The sequence below is a fragment of the Rattus norvegicus genome, chromosome 14 (assembly GCF_021556685.1).
Source record: "Rattus norvegicus strain SHRSP/BbbUtx chromosome 14, alternate assembly SHRSP_T2T, whole genome shotgun sequence".
NCBI lineage: Eukaryota > Metazoa > Chordata > Mammalia > Rodentia > Muridae > Rattus > Rattus norvegicus.
This window is the reverse complement of record NC_141547.1, coordinates 26,827,501-26,851,013: the sequence shown is the minus strand read 5'-3', so window position 1 is coordinate 26,851,013 and position 23,513 is coordinate 26,827,501. Positions and strand designations below refer to the sequence as shown.

General features: G+C 37.6%; 1 protein-coding gene across 49 annotated transcripts in view; it reads left to right on the top strand.

Annotated features, from left to right (window-relative positions):
* Adgrl3 (adhesion G protein-coupled receptor L3) overlaps positions 1-23,513 on the top strand; it is a 781,670-nt gene that overhangs the window by 621,822 nt on the left and 136,335 nt on the right. For all 49 annotated transcript variants that reach the window (XM_087582192.1, XM_087582189.1, XM_087582185.1 and 46 more), the window contains 2 exon segments: positions 18,700-18,883; positions 19,785-19,907. In XM_087582192.1, coding sequence (XP_087438318.1) covers positions 18,700-18,883; positions 19,785-19,907 — 307 coding nt within the window.

The following is a 23,513-nucleotide window of genomic DNA, read 5'->3' as shown; positions in this document are numbered from 1 at the left end:
ATATTTATAAGAACATTTGGTTATAACTCTTACATTTCATTATGTTCAGAGTGAAAATGGAGACTCACCAAGTGTTAATTGATTTCCATAGATCACACAGTAATGACCAAAGAGACCAGGAAATCTGAAGCTTATTTGAAAGTTTAAGTACAGTTCACTTATTCCTATAGCCCTGAAACCTGACTTACCTAATTACTAGAGGATAGGAAGCAAGATCTGTCATTTATTTGTCTTCTATTTATTGATGTTTGTGTACTATATTCCAGAAATGGCACAGACTAAAACAATTATCTCTCTTTACCCCCTCCTCTATCTCTCTCCCTCCCTCCCGTACAGGAACATGGACACAGACACACACACACACACACACACACACACACACACACACACACACACACACACACGGACACACGATGCATCCATGTTCAGTGGCTGTGTTATCAGTACATTGTACTGCTATATTAAGAAACAGATTTTCAAAGGACACCCTGATTTATAAACATAATTTTAAGAAAAGAAAAAGCTGTTGACAGAGTTATCAGACTAGTTTCCAGAGTGATGTCCTACATTATGTTTCTTTCGGATTTTACAAAATCTGTCAGGTTTCCCATATCACCCAACTTCTCGACCTGGGTACTCTGCTCTCTTCCTGACACACATACACACACTGGAACACACGCTGGAACATACGAGCTTAGTAGCAGATTCAGGACTCTCTGGTCATGAGTCAGATGGTGTAACATTTGGGAATCCATGAACCATCAAAAGACCATATGCTTCCAATCAGATGGGTGTGATTTTAATAAGAATTGGGAAGTAGGATATAAATATATACATACAAACAAACTGCTTAGGAGCCAGTGTACTCATGTGTTATACATGTACACATAATGTCGTTCATCTTTTCAACTTTAAAATTCTACCCTTCAGTTTGTAATATTTGTTAGCAACATTGTTCTTTTCTTCAGAAAGAACTATTAAGAATTACTGGTGTTCTTTCTTCCTGCTTTAGATTGAAACATTTTCTTAGTTAATAAATACACCTTTTACCCTTTTGCTACTGCTCCTCAAGTCTCAGGGGTAATATGTTCTCCCTAAAGTCTATAGTCCTGCTTTACTTCAAGAGCGATATCATAGAGATTTTAGCCATACCAAGGCCCAGGTGGTTGTGCCTCCCTTGACATGGGTCCTGGGAACAGCGCTTGAGTCCTCTGTAAGTGAGGCACGCTGCTCTGTTAGGTGTTGAGTCGCCAACTCTCCAGCCTCACCCCAAGGAAGAAGAAATGATGCTCAGACTGCAGCATCTGCTCAAAAAACCATGACCTAAAAATTCAAGCGCAAAAGCGCTCCCAACTGTTGATGGACGTGAAGAATTCCACACAGAGTCCAGAAATCTATACCTTAGTAAAAATATCTGCAGACTTTTTACCCATGCTTTCCATTCCCGTGCGCCTAACTCAGACTCTCTGTGAACCCAAGTTGCTGCTCGCACCCTTGACAAAGTGCAAATTGAATTATGCCAGTTTTACTTGGGTGCCTTCGGTGCACGAGACAAGAAGGAGTCTATGTTCCATTTATATTGCTAGGAAGAAATTAATGAGTATTTTCAAGTTCCTTGTTTGGTCACTTAATTGGCTGTGTGACAAAGAGCTCTGTGGTGCATGTCAAACAACTTTCTTAGCCCTCTAATGATTTGTGCTCTGCCTGACTCGTGATACTATCCTGTGTGGCCCATCAGGCTGCATATCCTTGTTAAAGTGACTAGAATAAATTGGTTGGCAGTGTGCATACAATGTAGTATATTAACCACAGCAACAGGGAGTACTTTTAGCAGTTCTTTCAATGGATTTCCTTGTTTGCCCATAAGCATCAAAGCCAACCCAAACTTTCATTTAATATAATTAAAAGGACATCTGAAAGTAGTTTGAATCACAGCAGGTTCTTGTGGTTTTCTAACCCTTTGTTAAAGCCCTGTGAACTTAATATATTTCACAGCTTGATGAATCTGCGTGTGATTTGTGTCAGTAAGAGAAAAAAATATGTCCGTACCCTGCGTGTTTCTGTTGACCTAAACCTATTGTTAAGAGACTGTTGAGATTAAAGGAAGTTTCTTCTACAAAACTAGAGTAGTTCTCTCTACATAAAGAATAGTTACTAGAATCCCTTCTGATACATTGGGGACATTAACTGCTGCCCCAAAGCAATTGTTGAATCGGAAGTCAGTAAAATGATTTGTAATAAGAGTAGAATGCTTCCTACAGGTGTCATTTGAGAGTTTGAACAGACCAATTCATACTCTAAAAGACCTCCGAAAGGCAATGACAGGTGTTGATGGAGATCCTGTTTTGACACAGACAGAAAGTCATTCTGGGGATCCCTGAAAATTGCCCCTGGTCTTCCATGACCCAGCAGAGATGATTGCCTTACAAAGAGTCATCTCTGCCTCCCCTTTTTGTCCATTTGCTATAGAGAGGCACATGATCCAGCTGCTATCTGTATAGGAATGGGTCGTGAGTGTTCCACAGAGTCCTTCTAGTAAAGATACAGGGAAGCACCTCTCTGTTTCCAAGCAGAATGTTTGTATCTAAAACAAAAGAAAAAATATGTTTCTCTTCCCTTCACCAACTTGTATTCTCTTCATTAATTTTTTTGGATCAAAGCCCAAGTCGTTATTCAATCATCAAGCTTTTAGGTAAACCCCACTCTGCACCACGTTGCTTTCAGAATATACACTTGCCTTGGAAAAATTTTAAATGCATATAACATAAAGGGATACTATTTGTGTGCAAAGCAAGAGAATATACACAATCTTACTTTGTGCTTTTTTTTAAAAATAGCTTTATGATTACATAGCTAACCAGAAGGAAAAAAGTTATAAAAATAGCATTACAGATTGAAGATCCTACTTTTAGAAACTGTCATTGGCTATTCTGGTACGGGTCAGAAAAATAATGGAAGTTTTAAAGTGTGATTTTCAATAAAGTAACAGCCTGATGGCTTGGAACCAAACAAATGAATCTTTAGGATTGCTCCCAACAGAGTTATAATATTTATAATTTCCCTTATATAATGCATAAATTTTCTACAGACAGTAACAGACACAGCTATGTCTACTTAAACAAACCAGAGGCTCTCCTCATACTCACATCACGGTTGGCAGTCCAGATTCTCACAGGCATTCCTGAGATCAGCTTTTAAGGTTTTCCATGGCTGTACCCTGTTGTCCACATGGTCTTTAGCCCTTAACTCACAAAGTTGCCTTCATAGATTCCAGTCACCCTGCTGTGAAAATCTTCAACAGGAGGCAGAAAATAAGGGACTAATGTTTGTATCCCTTCCAAAAGTCTCCTCACTCAACGGCCTCTAATAAGACCTCAATGGCTTCTGTGTTTATGCAGTGAAATTCTACAGAGAAAGGACAAAACATTAAGCAGGATACGGTGCCCAATGGTTGTCTAATAACAATGGAGAACCAAGGGAGCTACATTTTCATATACTGGTGCTAGGGCCTTGCACAGAATGGGCAAAGGTTCTGGGTTAAACCTCCGTGCCACAAACATACACGTACACGTACACGTACACGTACACGTACACGTACACGTACACACACACACACACACACACATATATATATATACATACACAAACACACCTACAGACACACACATAGACACACACATGACAAAGAAAAGAATCATATTTTGCATAAATATGTACAGGTGTAAAATATTGTCAAAACTAAAAAGAAAAAAAAAGAAAATGTTATTTACACCTTTTGGTTGGGGATTTAGCTCAGGGTAGAGCACTTGCCTAGGAAGCGCAAGGCCCTGGGTTCGGTCCCCAGCTCCGAAAAAAAGAAAAAAAAAAGAAAATGTTAAAATATTGTCAAAACTAATAGTTTGAAGAGACTACATTCTAAAACTGGACTTTCAGTTTTCACAGATTTCTACGTTTTTATTATTTGTTGCTTTTAAACAATTTAACATATTTTGGGGCAATATTTTAGACTTACAGAATATTTGTCCAGGTAATACAGATTCCCTCTTTACTAAACCTTGACAGCAAGATTTTTTTCTTTCATAAATATATTAGGATAAATCAGATGATGTGGCATTCTTTAAAATTCACAGTTCCCTTTAATACTAGTTTAGTTTTTACTTATGTCAGGTTTGTGGGGGCCCAATGCAAGCACTTCATTGGAAGGAACTAGGGCTGTGAAAGTTCCTCCAACTTTTCCACCAGGATTCCTTCTGAAATGCAGAAGCATATGCTTCTTTGAAAAATACTTCATTTGAGAAAAGCCTGATTGTGCTTTGATTGTTAACTCAATCTGGCAACTTTAGACCCTTTGCACCTACAAACTGTTCAAGGACAGAATTCCAAAAGAAAGACAGGTATCTACTCTGTTAGAGCTCATACCCTGTTTCAGCAGCCGGAGTTTGGAAATGAAATCGTGCTCTCAGCAAATCAGGGTATCCCAGTGACGACAGAAATACTACCTAGAGGAATAAGAAGCAGTCATGACATTGAAAGGCTGTAGAATAAAAAAGACATTCTAGGTGGTGAAAATGAAGCTAGGTCCTCACGTGATGAAATAAGCCATGTGCCCAGGTTGAGAATATATTCCAAGGCACCGAGAGAAAAGCTAGCCAAGTGAAGATACTTGGAGAGATAAGGAAATACAAAGACCAACATAGTCATAGCCAATGAGTTGCAGGCTCATACAGTAATATGCAGGCTGTGGAAAGTATTCGGATATGAAAACCATTTAAAAGTGTTAGCCATGATCATGATACTGTACTTTACCAGTATTGAATTGACTGTAAGTTTTATTTTCCACTCCATACATGTCATCAAATTGCTGTACAAATATCGGAAGTCTTCCATTACTCCATTTGCTCGACTGTTAATTTTTTCTTAATTTTTAATTAGTTGTAGAATTTTCTACAATGTATTTAATCATATTTTCTCCCTCAGCTCCCTGCCCCCAGACCCACACACACCGTTCCCTACACACCCAACTTTGCATCCTTTCTGCCCATCCCATTCAATTTGTGCTGCCTACATACTCTTGTATATGTGGCCTTCCACTTGAGCCCAGCCAATCTACCAACAGATACAGCCTTCAGGAAAACTTACTCTTCCTCTGTCTTCAGCTTTCAAATTCCAACAGCTCTCCACACTCCCACTTCTGAAGGCTCAGATATTGTTTATGAAAAAGGAACAGGAGGGTGGTAAGAATTAACTGCAAACAAACAGAAGCTTCCAGACACATATGGACTTGCGACTCTTAGTATGCAGAAGACGAATGTAAGGTCAAGCTAGATAAAATCCCACCATGGAGAGAGGAGGTGGACATGAAGTCCCACTAATAAGTGAGTTATGTTTTAAAATGCATTAGCTGATCTTAAGCCTACTCAAGGACTGTCGGTCCAGTGATCCCATTTGTCATTTACCAAAGAATGTCCCATCTTTGCATTATTGTGTCCTTGTGTCTGACTTCTTTTGCTAACTGCTCATACTTTTAACTGGCACTACCTGTCCCTTTGGATCATCTATTTCCAAAACACCCAACTACTGGAATTCAGGTCTCTGAGTCTTTATTGTCACAATACCTTTTTCTTGAATTCTATTTTTCCTTTCTTTTGTCCTTTTCTTATCCGAATAACTTTGTATTATCTGTCAACACCCACCCAATATGGCAGTTACTATGAGGTAATATTCTTTGTCCTGTTCAGCGTGTATATGCTCTTATGTGAGTTTATGGAACACTCAATCGTCCCTGCACCCCAACCCCACTAAGCTGCTTTTTAAGATCAGTTCCCTCTTCCAGCATTAAGCGTCTGGGAAAGAAACAGTGCTACTTTTCCTTCCATATCTTTAGGCATTTAAATTCCACTGAGCTTCTCTTAGATCTCTAAATACTTGCTGCTTACTCAATGCTAAAGGCCCATATTTCCAGTTACCCACTGGAATGGCCATTGCAGCAGGAATCTCGCCTCTGTGGGGGCACAAAACTACCATTGGTACCTTTCTCTCATTCTCTCTTAAATCTGCTTCTCCAAGCCTTTGTTCTTAGCACTTCACTGAATGGGGCCTTGTCAAGGTCGTTATTAATTCAATAATACTTTCTCAAGATCATTAAGGAAACAATGGTGTTAAACCAATGCTCAATGATCAATTTGTATCTGTGTGCTTTTAAAATTGTGGAAGTTTTTTGTTGCTGTTGTTCTTTGAGATTATAGAATAATCACATCATTCTTCCCTTCTCTTTCCTCCCATATACTACTATCCCACTGTCTCTCATCATATTTATGACCTTTTCTTTAATTGTTAGAGAGATGTGTGTGCACCTCTCTCTCTCATATATATATATATATACATATATATACATATATATGTATGTATACACACACATATAACATACATTTAATCTTATCTGGTCAATCAGAAAAATATGCAATTTTTTATTTTTCCTCCTGATGGACTCCCATAAGGACACTCACTTGCTTTTCCTTCCACCAATTAACACTTATATCTGTACTTCATCAAGAGTTCCTCCATTTCTCCCCAAACTGTTAAGGTTGGGGCACTTCCTAGCCTAATGCTTAATTACCTTTTCTTTGAGTTGTTCCCATGGTGACCTCATTATTTTAGATCTTTGTGATCTTGATGCCTATGATCAGAAATGTTACCCCTTGAACAGACCATTCTTTTGAACTCAACACTTACTGTTCCTTTTAATTATCCAGCATTCCTTTGCAGTGCACTAGGTAGCATGAAAAATCCTGTCCCAGAAATGAATTTTCCATCTTCATTTTTGTGCTCAGTCTCCACTATCACAGTTAGTGGGTTTCATTCCTATATCTGCTGTTTTAATCTTACTCCAAACAGCGTATTGAACATTTGAGGAGCATGTCTCCAATTCAAGACTTCTATGCTAGTTGTTTACTCTGTTGATGGTGGATTTTTTGGTTTTTTTTTTAGTTTAAGACAGTGTTTTATGTAGACCAGCCAAGAACTTACCATTAGCTAAGGATGATCTTTGAAATCTGAATATACACTTACAATGAGATACATCTCAGCCTCTAGTGTTAAAATTGGTGGAACCCTTTGAGAAACTCTAGCAGTCTCAACAAGGTATATGGTGTACCCCATTTTGTAGGTCAGAGACGCATGGAGATGAAAAGTAGGTAGGTGTAGTCAAGCCGCATATTGGTAAAAAGAACATATAAAAGGGACCCAGAAACCTTGACTTCATCTCCCAGGTGCTGGCGTGAGCATTATGTTTGATTAGTGGAAGAATTGGGGGAAAATGTAAGAAGTAAGAAACTTAAGTGGTTCTTGTCAAGATGTGGTCCAACTTGTCCTTGTCATGACTTAATTCCTGCAAGGCAGCACAATACATTCTAGTTTTAAATCGCCATTATCCCTGGGAAGGACCAATTTATTTCCTACAAGATGAATCCTTCTGTTCTGGGGTACAGCTTTATACTTATGCATAATTGCTCTCATCTGCAAGCAAGGAAGGGTAAACTATGAAGTTTCCTTCTTACTGGTATCCAAGGCAACTACAGGTTTAGGACAATTACCTTCTCTTTGTGCCTCCAGCCTTGAAGGAAGATGACTTATGATAGGTAGGCAGACACTCCTGGACTGATTAACATTCTTATTCAGAGTCAAGCAGGGGTTTGACTCTGAAGAGAGAGATGCCAAGTGCTGGCAAGCTGCCTAACTTTGGTCATGCATTTGTTCAAGTTGGAGAATCAAGAAAGAAGTCGATGCCTTTCAGCAAAAGTGTCATGTAAGTGCCTGCAAAATTCTTCTCCTGGGCTTCTTACCCATTCTTTTTAATGAGAAATTATTGACTGCACTTCCCCAAATTTCCGTCTATTGCTAACAGTTCTGTGACATCAGTTCTTCCCCACATACTCAATTATTCTGGATGCAGTTAGATATTCCAGTGGCTTCAATCAATCTACTTCAATTTGTGAGGCCAGACTCATTTAGATCTTTCTATCTGGTGTCATTCATTCAAGTACTCTGTAAGCAAGTCAAAATAGGCAAATCTATATTCATCAAATTTCTTACAATCTCTTAATACGCAAACACACACACTACTCTTCAAGCATAAAACAAGAACCTTTTCTTTTTTCTTTTTCTTTTTCCACATTTTGATTAAATAGCTGTTTGGTGCCCACCACAAGCTTTTTTCTACCCTTTACCAACTGGCTTTAATTCATCTACAAATTATGTTTAGTGTTTGAAATCTCTGCCTTTCTTCATCCCCAGAGAAAGAATGGGTGACTTTGAACCCCAATTCTACTCCATGTTTGTAGCTAATTAGCTTCACCAAGTCATTTAACTTCTCTGGGTCTCAATTTTCTCACTGTAATGTGACAATGGCAAGAATCTGTACATTAGTGGCCTCTTGAGAGTGGCTTCTTGAGTCAGTACATATGAACCATGATGATGCATCTGATTTCCTGACTCAACAATGTTTTTAGTGACTTCTTGTTGTCTGTGGGAAGAACTGCAAATGTCTGACATAGCTTGCAAGACTCCTGAAACCTAGCCTTTACTTATTGTTATTACCAGGGAAATCCTTGGGCTCTTTGCTTGGTTATCGGGAGTTGTTTTCATTTCCCTTAAGACTCAGTTATCTCTGTGTAAAAAGGGGAAGGCTGCATGTCTCAACTCCTTGGGTGGTGCTGAACCTCAGTTTGGAAGGGTCTAACTTCGTGGAGCTTTTCTGACAGTCTTTATACCTCTTCCTATTGTTACAGTGCTCCCCCCCCATGTTGGATTTTAATTACTTGTTTAATTGTCTGCCCTCCCTATATTACCTCATGGAGGGAAGGGAGAACAGCTGTCAGTTTCTTGCTGCCTTCTAATCACCTGGCACATTGAAGGTGCTCAATTAATGTGTGTTGCATGAATTTGAGTCTTTAACAAAGTGAGGGTCAAGTCCATAGCTGTATTTAATTTCTGCGGTAAAACACAGATTGCCTTGACAGCACTCGGTCATTTCACCCTAAATTAAACTATACTTTTAAAGCAATGAAATCAAATGGTACCTTGAAAGCAATCCTTTTGTTTTCTTTTATTTTCTGTCCAACAATGGCTCTCATAAACTGTTTCCTCTACAGAATTCTAGTTTCATGTTCAGTTAAAGGTTCTTATTACTATATTAAGGTCAGTTGTGTTATACAATCTAATTTTAATTAAGACTTGAAAATGCCAATACTTCAATGTAATATAAAAGGGAGTTCAGGGATTAGTCATTTTTTATATGCTTAATAATATTAAATGACAGTGGTTATAAAATGAACCTTTGGTTTATTGATCAGATGTGTAAATATCAGTCACTCAACTTGACTTCTAATAAAAAACCTGCAAGTTATAAACTGTTTTGAAGACTTTTTGAGCATCTGACCTTTAAAATTTTGATTTGAATCAATATCTAAATCCAGATTGAATCACAATGTGTCCTATTCAGTTATGATTCTAAACTTTTGCTTTATTTTATTCTCAGCTGATGAACTTCATATCATGAAGCAAAAACAAAAAAAATAAAGAAAAAATGCCTTTAATTTTTATAATTATAAATAAATATAGAGCATATTTATATCAGTGTATAAATAAATGTATATAGTGAAATACATCATCAAGGTTGATGTGAATATCATTTTCGGAATTTCCCTCAATAATTAGTCCTTTTTTTTCAAACAACAAAAAGTATATTAAAACAAATGAAATTGGCCATTACGTCTACTAATGTGTGTGATGTCATTGAGTGAGCTATTATGGAGTAGACCACAGTGTTTGTAGGATCTGACATTGACCACTATGCTGTAATTTGGAACACAGCTATATATGTCAAAAAGTACATTGGGTGAAAGAGCGCACAGAATTCTTGAGGCCTTTTTTTCCCCAGTTCGTTTCAAGATTCAGTCAGGATAAATTTTTAAGAATGAATGTAAATATTATGAAGAACAGAGCACTATTGTTGAGCATGATTATGATAAATATTGATAAAGTTGTATTGAGGTGGATCTCAAAAACTAGATTTTGAAGTACCGAAACAAATATTATTAATGTAAATATAATCATTTTATTTTGAATGGGTGTTTGTGGCATATGGGCCTGTGTACAATATGTGCCTGATGCCTTCAGAGGCCAGAAAAAGGTATTGCATTCCCTGGAATTAGAGTTACAGATAGTTAGGAGTTCCCATCTGGTTTCCAGGTCTCGAATCCCGATCCTATGGAAGATCAGCCAGTGCACCTAAATGATCGAGTGAAATATTACTTTGATTGCTCATGAGTTTTTCAAAGGAGGTCTGCAGTTTCTTAGTTAAATGTGTGCACCGTTTGGAACACTTGCTCTTGGCTTTCAAATGGGCTGTACGCCACTACCCTGCCATGCCATCTTCTCCCTCATTTTTGTAAAACAAGTATATACAATTTTTATCCTTCACTCAAATGCAATGCATTCTAGTCTTTTCTTTTTAATCTTTCCAACAAGAATCTCTGACTTAAAGTGCCATTTGCTGTCGGGTGTTTAGCTCTATTGTGTGCTGGCCTTATACCTTGGAGCAACCAAAGCACAAGGGCAAAAGTTTTTTGTTCCTAACCTGACTTCACGGCCTTCTTTCGTGGCACATCATAGTTGTTACTGCCTTACTGAATTGCATAAACTCTGAATTTGACCTTGAAAATTTTGATTTGAGACAATATCTAAATCCAGATTGGAGCACAACGTCACCTGTTCCAGTAGTAATTTTAGACATCTGCCTTATTTTATTTTCAACTGATAAATTTTACATTCTGTAGTTGAACCAGTTTAAACTTATTCCTGTCTAGTTACCAATGAATGTGACTCAGACTATGGGTGTTTTATTTGTCTTTGACAGTTACTTGGGGGTCACCCCTAAGCTAGTTTTCTAACTGCTGACCAGGCTACTTCTTCAGTGCACCCCAAATACCACTGTTTCTCCCAGCCATGTGCTCACTGTCTACCTACTCTCATGATGGTTTCCTCCCCTCTCTCACCCTTCTTCTTTCTTCTCTGAGCAACTCACATTCAGGTAACTCAAAACCTGTTTTTATTTAACCAATAGTTTTGAATTAAGGAACAATGTTTGCACAACAAAAGCCGGTAAACAAGAGAACTCAACCAGGTCTCCTGGAGCAGAATTTAGTCTTACAATACATAACAATAACAACAGCCCAAACCTCAACAATTACCTCCCAGTTTCGTCTAAATAAACAGGTTCTTTCTCTTACGATAATAAACAATATAGCACCCATTGTAGAAATTATGTCTGGCTCTTCCTCCTAACTCAATGTTTCCAGAAATAAGCCTCAGACTCAAAATATATTCACAAATACCTGACCATATAGCATGCTCTTTGACTAGACAGACCATAGGTAAAATAACTCATTTATTTAAACCTACATTCTGCCATGTAGCTGGTTTCCAGTGCTTAGGTGCCCTACGTCTGATTTCTCACATCTTCCGGGCCAATCTCTGTGCCGGGCTCTATCCCATAACTCTTTCTGTCTTCCGGGTGTCCCATCTTCCAGTTTACCCTTTCCGATAGGCCATATGTTTTTTAAATGACAGGTGATGCATCCATCCATTCAATACTCAAGATATTCTCTCTACAACATTATAAAAGTGAAAACTAAAGAATAATCAAAGAAAATAACTGTGTTGTTAACCAAAGGTTGGTTTGGATTCACTATGGAAATGTGGAGTACACTTTTTTGTCCTCCTGAATTCCAACTCTCTTTTTCATTCCCTCCAGCTCACTGTATTTTCCTTCAAAGCCATGGGGATATTTGCCCTTTTATCCTCCCAGAACACATAACAAAAAGCTATAAAAATAAAAATGGATGCTTTTATTTTCTTACTGTTTCTTATTGTCATTAATTATTTCATAACAAAAGTAAGTTATGCTAATCTAATGGCTACTAATATATTCTGAGAAAGCATATCTTTTCTAAAGCACAGAGCCTACTGAGAAAGGAAGATAAAAATACAGATAACTTTGGTAAACACGAATAATCTTTAAATGGAGTCTGTTGTAATGTGAATGTTTCCATCTTCTCCTAATTCATATCTTGAAATTCTGTGCTCATTGTAGTGGGGTCAGGAAGTTGAACATCTGGAATATGATTAGCTTGAGACTAAGGAACCTTCATGAAAGGCATCGGTGCCTTATGAAAAATTGCTGTTTGTTTCTTTCATCCACTAAGTAAGCATACACAGAGGCTTCCCTCTAAAATGAGTCTGCAAGTGCCTTCCCTTGGTTATCTACTTCACTACTACAGGAAGCATAACTAATATGGTTTTAATTCATAAACAACCTGGTTTTAGGTACTCCTTTATAGTAGCTCAGATACAGTGAAATGTCAGTATATTGTTGATTGTCTGGAATAAGAAGTCATGATATGTATCTACTCATTATATACTCATTATATACAATTTTACTGTTGGGTGCAGAAAACCAATGCCTTCAGAGATTTTTTTTTTGCCCCCACACATACAGAATGGAAAATGGGCTAAATTATGAACTTTCACTGTATGCCATCACCTCAGAAAACAGTTACTGAACATTGTTTTTGGCTGTTATATTCCTAGAGCAGTCCTTGTAAAGATTCCTTTCTCCCCAGTGGGAGGAATAAAATAACCATGGGTGTAAATGAATATATGAGACACTTTTAGGGAATGATACACGATATAAAGAAAACAGAACAGGTTCACTTGTGGAACAAGAATAGAGTCAGTTTTAGGAAATGAAACCTGAGCTAAAAACTGATGAAATGCACGATTTAAAAGCTTGTGTCAGAAAATTCCAAGAATTCTTTTTTTTTTCTTTCTTTTTTTTTCCCGGAGCCAAGGACTGAACCCAGAGCCTTGCACTTGCTAGGCAAGCGCTCTACCACTGAGCTAAATCCCCAAACCCCCAAGAGTTCTAATGTATTGGTCTTCTCACAAGTACTTCCCTTCAGTTGTTTGCTGTTGTGACTTTCAAGTGGAAGAAGAGGGGCCAATGAAGTCCCCATCTGGTTCTGCTACCTTCTACCCTGGGAATTAATGATTATCTGACTAAGACAGGCCACTCCTGGTTCTCACCATTGACTCCTTTGGGTATTGCTAAGTTAACTTAGGCTGTTTCACAAGCAGATCCTCATGGAATTATTACAGAATTTGTCACTGCAAAAAAATATATAATAGCTGTTTTTCCCCAAAGTCTTTCACAGTACCACAATTACATGGCATGTCTTAAAATTATCAAATGAGCTAGACAGTTGTAGGCATGACTTTAAGCCCAGCCCTGGGGAGGCAGAGGCAGGTGGATCTCTAAGTTCCAGGCCAGACTGCTCTACAGAGTAAGTTCCAGGACAGTCATGGCTACACTGAGGATCTCTGTCTCAAAACATAAAACAAATAAATAGTCAAATGAAAATGTCTAATGTCTAAATTAGAGTTCGGATAATTTTGTACAATGTCAAAATATACACAGAAAAATCTATCTATGATATCGGATATCTCTAAATGACATGTAAACTATTTCACTTTGTAGAACAAGTCCAATGTTTACAGAGTCTAGTGGGACAACTGTATAACGAGAAGGGCAGTATCCATCATTGTCTTCTCCCAAACCAAAATATAATGAGACTTACCTTTTTGAGTAGCTTCCTTTTATCAATTTGATAGCAATTATTATTTATTCTCAGGAACAGTGAAATTTGTGGCAGATTTGAATGAAATTTTCTAGAGCTCATCTTCCATTCTGGTTAAGGCCCTTGTAAAAAGGTAAAATTAATTTATATTTAGCTTCTGGGAAGGTCAGTGTTGATTATAATCAAATTTTTGAAACTTTATAACATAGTCAAGTAATTTTTCCATTCCAATATTGAATATAAAGTCCTATAAAATGGTGAGAACAGAAGGTTTATAAGATAAATCCAGGAAAACTTTATTTTCTTCAAACTTAGAATATAAATTTTCATCTAAAAAAATTAAAGAAAAATCAGTACCATTGTACCTTGAAGTGAAGTTCAAGTATCTGCTCCAAGTTTAAAGGAAGTCAATGTATATTCATTATTCAATTAGTGTTACAACTACAAATAAGCTTGCTTCTAGGGAAACAGAAGTACAAATCAACCCAGCTTTAAACCACAAAAACTGTCTTGTAATTAAATGTTATCCTTTATGATAAAGTAAAAAGTACATAAATATTGTGGGAAAATCAAATATCTATATTCTTTTTCACAACAGATTTGTGGCTATTTAATTGACTCTTATTTGAGTGGCAACAAGTATTACATCGATTTTTAGAAAACTCACCTGGTATTAATGAGAAAACTGCTACAGTGGATGTCACTGTGTTGTTTGACCTGTGGAAGAGGGTCAGCATGCCTGTGCCTCTATGGTCTTATGCCTCTTAAGTTTTTGTAGGTCACCAATCTCTTGTCCCTGAAGCCATCAAGTCATGTATTCATAGGGAGCTATATCTTGTAAGAGGTTAAAATATTAATACTGCACTGCAAACCTGGCAGAATGGTACACTCTTTTAATGCTAGGACTTGGGAGGCAGAGACGGGCAGATCTCTGAATTCTAGACCAGCCTATTCTACAAAGTGAATCTTAGTCAGGACTACAAGAGAAACCCTGTCTTGGAAAAACAAACAAAATAATAAATAAACAAGCAAACAAAAAAAAAACCTGACCAACCAAACAAACAAAATCAGTCCACATTGCCCAAGACTTATTCCTTCCAGTTCTCATTGTGATGTGGTTGTTACAGCAACCAAAGGATCAGTCTTGATTGCACTGATTCAGTGGAAACTCCTACCCCCCACAATGGACTATGGTATCATGTGAAAGTAACTGTAAGAATAACTATAATTATTTCTGGTTTGGACACAAGGTACAAAAAGAACTACTTCCCTTTTCAGTGTTAGCAACATGGTTCCAAATTCCCTACTCAGATATAAGCCAAGGAGACCTCATCAATATTTGTGCTAATAGTCTTTGCAATCATTAGTTGGTGGTTGATTTACCTTTTTTTGTTTTATTTTATTTTTTTGACAATTTCATACACACCAGCATGCTGGAGCGCACACACTCACTCACACATCCTGATATATCTCCTTTACCCCCTTTCCTAAGTGCTGGAAATTTTCCTTGGTATCTCCCCCTCATATCCATCAAGCCTGCCTCATGCCTAACATTGCCTTTTGAATATCATGACTTTTGTGTTTGTTGTGTGAAGCATGGCGTTTAATGAGGGCCCTCTGTGCGGCCATTGGATAAGAACAGTCTGGAGGAAACTGTGGATACACAACTGAAAGCGGTGACTCACTTCTATTAAAGATTTACTATCTGGAGCTGGAGAGATGGCTCAGCGGTTAAGAGCACCCGACTGCTCTTCCAGAGGTCCTGAGTTCAATTCCCAGCAACCACATGGTGGCTCACAACCATCTGTAAAGAGATCCGATGCCCTCTTTTGGTGTGTCTGAAGACAGCTACAGTGTACTCATATATAATAAATAAATAAACCTTCAAAAAAAAAGAGTTCATCTAAAAAAAAAGATTTAATATCTGATATTATATGATTTAATATCATATATATGATGAGTATATATATATTCATCATGAATATTTTTACTCTGTTCTTTAAAAAATTTGCAAATGACCTATGTTACTTAAATTTTAATCGAATACATCTCTAAAGGCTACACCATGTTTGGGAAGATGGTGGAATGTATTCAAAATGTGTTCTTATGAAAATATTTCATCTCACCGTTCTCTAATTGCAAAACCAAGATTGCTGGGCCGTAATTGGGATTAATGAGGGGGCACAGTTTTCAGTTAAAGTGTCTTCTGTTCAGGCACCTGGATTTACTGCTTCTCACGGTTTTGTGTTAGTGTTGATTCGTCATAATGAGTCTCTTGGGTCCATATATATTCTCATAACCTGTAATAAGGCATAATTTTATCCTTTCACCACCAATCTATATAGCTTTTATTTCCCTTTTCTTGTTTAATTGCTCCGGGTATAGCCTCAAGTAATTACTTTGAGTAGAATCACCCACAGTAGGCATCATTAGTTTACTCTTGACCTTAAATCCCAAAATTTCAATTTTATAATGTTGTGCACAATGTTAGTGGACAGCTTTTCTTACATGACCTTTATTATTTTTTAGGCCATGTCATTTTATTCTTGGTTAGCTGGTGGCTTTTAATCCTGAAGAGTGCTGAATTGTGCTAAATGCTTTTTCTTCATTTATTGACATAATAAGGTGACATTATCCTTTCTTCTACTAAGGGAGTACATCACATCAATTTATTTTATGTGTTGGACTATCTTTTCATCTCAGAAATAAATTACATTTGGTTATAATAGATGGTTCTTTTAATGTGCTATTGAGTTTGGTTTGCCGGCCTTTTGTTGAAGAATTATGCATCCACATTCACCAGGGATATGACTGGTGGTTTTATGGTCTGTGCGCTTGTATCAGGCTTCTGTATCAGAATAGCAATGCTCCCTCATAAAATGTATTTGGAAGCTTTCCCTCCTCTTGAACCTTTTGGAACAGCTCGAGAAGAACTGATATTAATTCTTTAAATGTCTGCTTGAATTCACTAGTGAAGCCATCTGCTCCTGGACTTTCATTGTTGGGAGGTTTGGATTACTGATCTCTATACTCATCTACGCATGCTCTCTGCTTAATCATGGAATTTTGAAACATGTTGTTCATAAGACTGCTGGGATGCATTGTTAAAGATGGCCATTCTGTTTATTTTTCTATTTTTATCATTTGGCAATTTTTAATTTAATGACTAAAACCAACAAAGGACTGTTCAGAAATACTAAAATGTTCTTAATAACCATTCCTTAAGACAAGATTAAAAGAATCAATGCCAGATTATTTTGTGATCATTGAGGTCATTCGCAGTTAAAATTGGCTGCACCGTTGTCAAAACAAGGGATGCTTTCAATTATTTGTGGGACTTTTCTGAGCATTGCTGATGAATTCTGGGGAACATCTAATCTGAGGATGAAGGTTCCCTCACTCTCTAGGTCCATATTTGCTTCAGAAACACTTAAATTTTCTTTTGTTGTTTTATCCCTTGGTGCCCGTTTTCTGGCATATCCTGTTGACATTACTTCCCTGGAGTTCTTCCTGGAAAGCAGCTAATGCTGTTATGGTCTGGAAGTGGGTTTGTGTGCCTTTCAGGCCATACTCCAAACCTAAAAAGCATGACAGGGCTAAGCACACAAAGCAAATATATTCACTCTTTAAATTCATAACAGGTCATTTTGTTGATTCGTGGAGTGTATATGCATGTGTTTATTAAGGCAAAGTACACAGGTTGGAAGGCTATTTTACTTAAAAGACTAATGATGTCAATTTGCCCAGAATTTGGGATAGCTTGGAAAGTATCAAGAAAAAAATACAGAAAACAAAAAACAACTTTATCAAGAGGCAAATTAGTTTTTGAAGCTGGTGTTAATTGGCAGCCAAGGTGTTTCATTATGAAGCTGAATTATTAACAGTTGTTACTTGGTTCCTATGAAAACACCAGCCAGAAGAAAACACGGCAGTTTAGAGGATGTGACTCCCATCTCAGCCAATCCCTTTGCCAAAGTGTCAATGATGTGCATCCTGTTTTAAAAGTCTCAGGCGCTGCCTAGAGACTGTGTCTATGTTGGCTGTTTAGTCTTCTTTCTATCTGCATCGGAGGCATACTTCATAATGAATGGGTTCAGGGACGATCACTTTCAAACGGCAGGTGTTGTATTTTCCTATTTTGCTGGTTTCAGTGTTTGAATGAAACCCAAGACTTCATGGGAGAACTGTTTTTCTTTTTGTAACCTACCACATAAAGGAAACCGTAGGGAGTATATAAATGGTAGCTACAGAGATTATTCTTCTGCATGCAGCAATGAGAAATGTGGTACTTTGTCTCTATGTGTGGATGTACCGACTGCTGACTTTGTAAAGAAAACAGAAACACCTCGGGGCCATAGGTAATGATGTCCAACTGTTTACTCTCTTCCCGAGTGGTAAACAGTGCTAAGGTTTCACACCACCCGATGTATTCGGAGTAACTGACAGTATAAACGCTCCATCCTGACATTTTTGTCGCTGGCTGCGAGTAAGGGAGGAAGTGAGAATAAGACAAAGGGGGAAAAAAGTTTGCTTCATGAGCCCACCACCTACAGGCACCAAGTTGCTACCACCTCCTATACGTAGTCATCCATTCAGTCTTTGCTCTGCTTAGCGTCTACATTTATGGAGATGTTCAGAAGAAAACTATTTTCTGTGGAGGGTGCAAACTTGTTGGTTTAAATTACGTGCCCCTGTTTCCTCCGCCAAGTCATTTAATTATGTGATCATAGTCTTCCTGAGGCCTCTGCTGTTGCTTCTGAGAAGCAAGCATGGATCTATTTGTTGTTCTTCAAAGGAAGACAACAGTGGGCTTGCAAAGTCTCAGCGAGGGATTTGCAGAAAAATAATGAATGCTTCTGCTACAGCGTGTCACAGGGGAGGCTGGGACAATAGTGATCTTATGCACACTGCTGCTCTTTGCTTGCCGGGCAGCGTGTACATCTGGATTCCTGACAGCTATGCGGGTTCACTAGAGACTTGTGCCATTGTTTCTGTCCACTCCTAGGCGATGGTGGAGACAGTTAACAATCTCCTTCAGCCACAAGCTCTGAATGCGTGGAGGGACCTGACGACAAGTGATCAACTACGCGCAGCCACCATGTTGCTCGACACTGTGGAGGAGAGTGCTTTCGTGTTAGCCGATAACCTTTTGAAGACCGACATTGTCAGGGAGAATACAGACAATATTCGTAAGTGACCTTTGCTAAGACAGAAGGTCTAGAGTCACTTGTGTAGCAGGAAAAAAAAATCTGACACCCCAGTCATGAACCACGTGTCAGTTCGGTGGATAGAGGTTCTTCTATTTTTCAAAGTAGGATAGTTTTCAGTTTAACAAGATCCGAATTCATGCATGTAAACCTCCATAGGGTGTTCAATATTTGACGTATTACCTAGAGATTACTTGAGTGAAATTTATTTATAGAAACTTTATGTAGGCATGTATTTTGTAGGTTTTTATACTACTTAGTATTTTGACTCCTAATGCAAGGATCATTTGTCTTTTTAGTATGTTTGAGTTATATCGAGTTATATATTGAGTTATATGTATTATTGAGAAACAAGTCATTTGACTGATGATGTTAATGCTTGGAAGTTGTCTCATCCCTTCAAATAAGTATAAATCTGTTTTTATTGTGTTTTAGGATGTAGCTGACAATTTTATTTCAGGAGATTTGATAAAGCTGTTTTATGTTTTATTAGATTTGTAGGTAGATCAATATCGATGTGGCAGTACATGTCCAGAGTACCAAAGGATTTTTACATAGTTCATGGAATATAGAAAATACTTTGAAAATTTACTTAAAAAGCAAACACAAAAGTATAAGGACTTGGGTTGGAATTTTAAGAACTAGGCTTGATTATTATACATTTGAATCCTTTACATATTTTTTGCCCATCTTTACTTATTTTACTTTTCAAATGAAATGAAAACACTAACTATACACTTTTGAACAAACTGAATTCCTGTAACACGACAAATAGACCGAGAACTCTTAGATTCTGACTGTAGAAACAGCTCCGAGGTTAAGGAAGTTCTTGTAGCTTCGACAGATTCCTCACAGAACACTGACGCTTCTATGTCATGAACAGAGTTGGAGGTTGCAAGGCTGAGCACGGAAGGAAACCTAGAAGATCTAAAATTTCCAGAAAACACGGGCCACGGAAGCACTATACAGCTTTCCGCAAACACGTTAAAGCAAAATGGCCGGAATGGTAAGTTGGAGGTGGTTTCTGTACTCAGTGCTTTTAACTTTTTCCTATTTGTTGCCTTGTGGCTTGGAATTGTAAATCCATCCTTCAAGAGGTCTTTACTCCACTTCTCCGTGTGCCTCCTCTGCACTTTCTTTGTCTTCTTTCCTCCTCTTACCTACTGGACCGCCAACACAAGGATGCCTATATAGAACTTAACCATGAGGAAAATTCTGCATGACAGACCTCAAATATGCTGCCCCTGCCTCAGGAGTCCCTGTCATTGATTTTGCAGATCTAACTGATGAAAATTGTGGTGGGAACTTTCCTTATAATTTTTTTAACCTATAAGCTTTTAACGTTTTTTAAGGATGTTGTAAGTGCATATGAATGTTTTTCTTTTGAAAACACATATAGAGAAGTTGAGTGTGAGGAGGACTTGGGGAGGATGGAAGTGAGGTAGTCAGGTCAGCTCAACGCACTGCTAAATTGAATTCACTACAAAATAATGTAAAAATAATGTAAAAAATAACCCCATGGAGAAAGCATATTCCCAGCTTCACCCATCTTTAATAATAATAATAATAATAATAATAATAATAATAATAATAATAATAATAATAAATCCCATTTCTCACGAAGGCAGGAAAAACTACTTGTTAGATGACATAGAGATGACCTGGGGTTGTACTAACTTAATCAGAACTGTTGCTTCTTATAGGGAAAATAGCTTTGGAACTGAATCTTCTTAATATTATCAACCACTTAAATGTGCTATCATCAGAATAAAATATGATCATGGCATTAGAAATTAGTTAAGAAGAAACATACAGTTTATTATTGTGCTGGTAACTGACTGGGTCCAACAGGTCTGAGGCAGTGGTAAGATTGTGTACAGCAAAAATATATCCTTGTATCCACTTCCTCTCTGGGTCTGCGAGACCTGCTCCTCACTTCAACTTTATAGCCCACTGAGAAAGGGTCCTTCCCAGACAGAAATCTCAACAGTTCACTTCTAATAACATGGGGAATAAAACCAGCTGACAGAGGGAGGCCCGCCCCTGGTTATCTTGTGCATTCTGTCTCCTGTGTCCCACTACGAGTCTTTTCTCCCACATTACCTGTGATCCACTCTAAAGTGTTTGAATTATTTTCATCATCCCAAGCATGCATGGTCCTACAGCAGGCTTTTCTTTTCATGGCATCTTCTCTGACATCTGATTTTGTCTTCCTTTTATTGGAATTAGCCTTTATGTTTTACATAAATTATCTTGATTATGGCTTCTCCACCGACTCCTCCCCGATCCACCCTTTTTTGTCTGTCATTACAAAGTAAACAGGCTTCTAAGGGACAATAATAAAATAAAACAAAACAAGACAAAACAAAAAATACCACATTCACATAGAACAAAACCAACAACCAGAAGGATAAGAACCTAGGAATAGGCACCAGAGACCCACGCACTCTCATGCTCAGGAAGCCTATAAGAACTAAGCCTATGAGAACCAAGCTGGAAGCCATACTATGTATGCAAAGGTAAACGAAAGAAACAATACACATGTAAAATAAATAAAAATGAAAATAAGATTAAGTTAACAGCAATAACATAAAAACCTTTGACATACCATTTTGGGAAGAAGAAACCCCAATGGTGCCATCGACATTCTTTTCTACTGGCCATTTACTGCCAGGCATGAAACCTGAACTTAGGAGGAGTTTATGTCCCCAACGAGGTTCCCTTGGGAAAATAAAAATTTTCGTTTGCAAGTCATTATCCATAGGGGATGGCTTCTGCTATAGGGATGGAAATCCACTTCTTCCAGCTCTGAGACCCATCTGGTGCCGATTCTTGGCAGACCTTGTGCGAGCTGCCTTAGTCATAGCAGTTCCACTTAATGGTTTACTGCCATTCCACCTTATAAGAACCAAAAGGAATGGAGAACACTAACAAAACAAGAACGTCTAAATCAACAGGAACAAAGCCCACAAGACCTCACAGGAGCAATGCTTAATAAAACTAAGTGAAGTCTTCAAGCACAGTAAGCTCTATCCTTGATAGGACATTTCATTCTCTACTGTAATTGATAAGTATTTGGTGAGTTGCTATTATTTGGATTTGGTGTGTTACAGATATAGGTAAACATAAGAATCCACTCTTCCAACATGTAGTCTTTCTTACAGTCTCTTTGTAAGATTAGTACATAGACAATGGCTACAATGAAACAGCAGCCTACCACATACTATAGAAACTTCTGGAACGTCTCTGAGTACAGTAACTGTGCTACTGCAGCCACTGACATCTCTATAGTCTGCATCCTGGGGTTGCTGGTCACTGTCTGGGTCTAAAGTCATCACATCTGATTGGATATGTCTGCCTGGAGTGCTCATGGAACTTGTTTGCAAGGCTAGTTTGAAAAACAAGCCCCTGGACGTGTTCTACGTGTTCTGTATATACATCCCCAAGAGTAGGGAATTCCATAAACATAAAAATTTATTTGTATAAGTCATTCATGGTCGTACCTCTTTAAACACACACACACACACACACACACACACACACACACACACTCACAGGCTTCTCATTTGACACAGCTTTTTCTTTCTCTTTTGACCTTGAGATTTAAAGACAGAGAGTTTCCCTTTCTCATCTTCACAGTAGCATCTATTTCTTGGCCAACTCTGACTTCATAGTAGAAGTAAGACGTAGGATTTGACTTTTACTATGAAAGTAAATGACAAAAAGAAAATACAATAAAAGGGGGGAAAGGGTAAATGTTAAAAACTACCATAACTAGAGAATTATCACAAAAGGTCATACGGTGGAAGGACTTTGTGACTTTGCGGAAATGATGGCCTGGAAAGAAAATGATTATTGAGTTCTAAGCAAATAAAAACAATTAGTGTCCTTATTTTAAAAAATTGACTTCAGTATAATTAAAACACCATGAAATATATACACTGTGAGTGTTTACTTTAAGAAATTGGACAGTTATATTTAACTCTTTAAATATAAATAAATATAAAACAGAAAGAAAAACAACCTGGAAACTAAAGGGTTCCTATTACCTCTAAATTTCCTTGGTGTTACTTACTGCTCTTTTCTTGTCTTCTCCTAAAGAAAGATTTTTAGTATCAGTCCATTCTTAGACTTCATGTTGCTAGAGTCACCCAGTATGAACTACTTTTTGCCCAGATTAAGTAATTCCTAAGGTCAAGTTGAGATTCAGTCTTGATTTGCCACTGAATATTTTGGGCTGTATTGATACCTCGTATATTCTATTATTGTGATATATTTATTCTTTTATTTGATTTCTTTCAAGATAGAGGCTAGGATCAATAAAGATTCTGGAAAAAGCCTCATGCAAATTGTTTTCTTTGTGGTAAATGTTCTCACTTAACCAGGAAGGGTCAATATGTATGCAGATTTATAAAAAATGTCAAAATGTTTCCAAGGCACGACAAAATTTTGTATTCTGATCTGTAGGGTACAAGGGTTTGAATGGCTTCAAGTCCATATAAACATTAAAATCAAGTGGGTATAAAACAGTACTACAAATGTAGTTTTACCATCTTGTTTCTTTAATTGCTAATTATTCCAATGATTTTTTTTATAGAAATGGTTTTTGTTT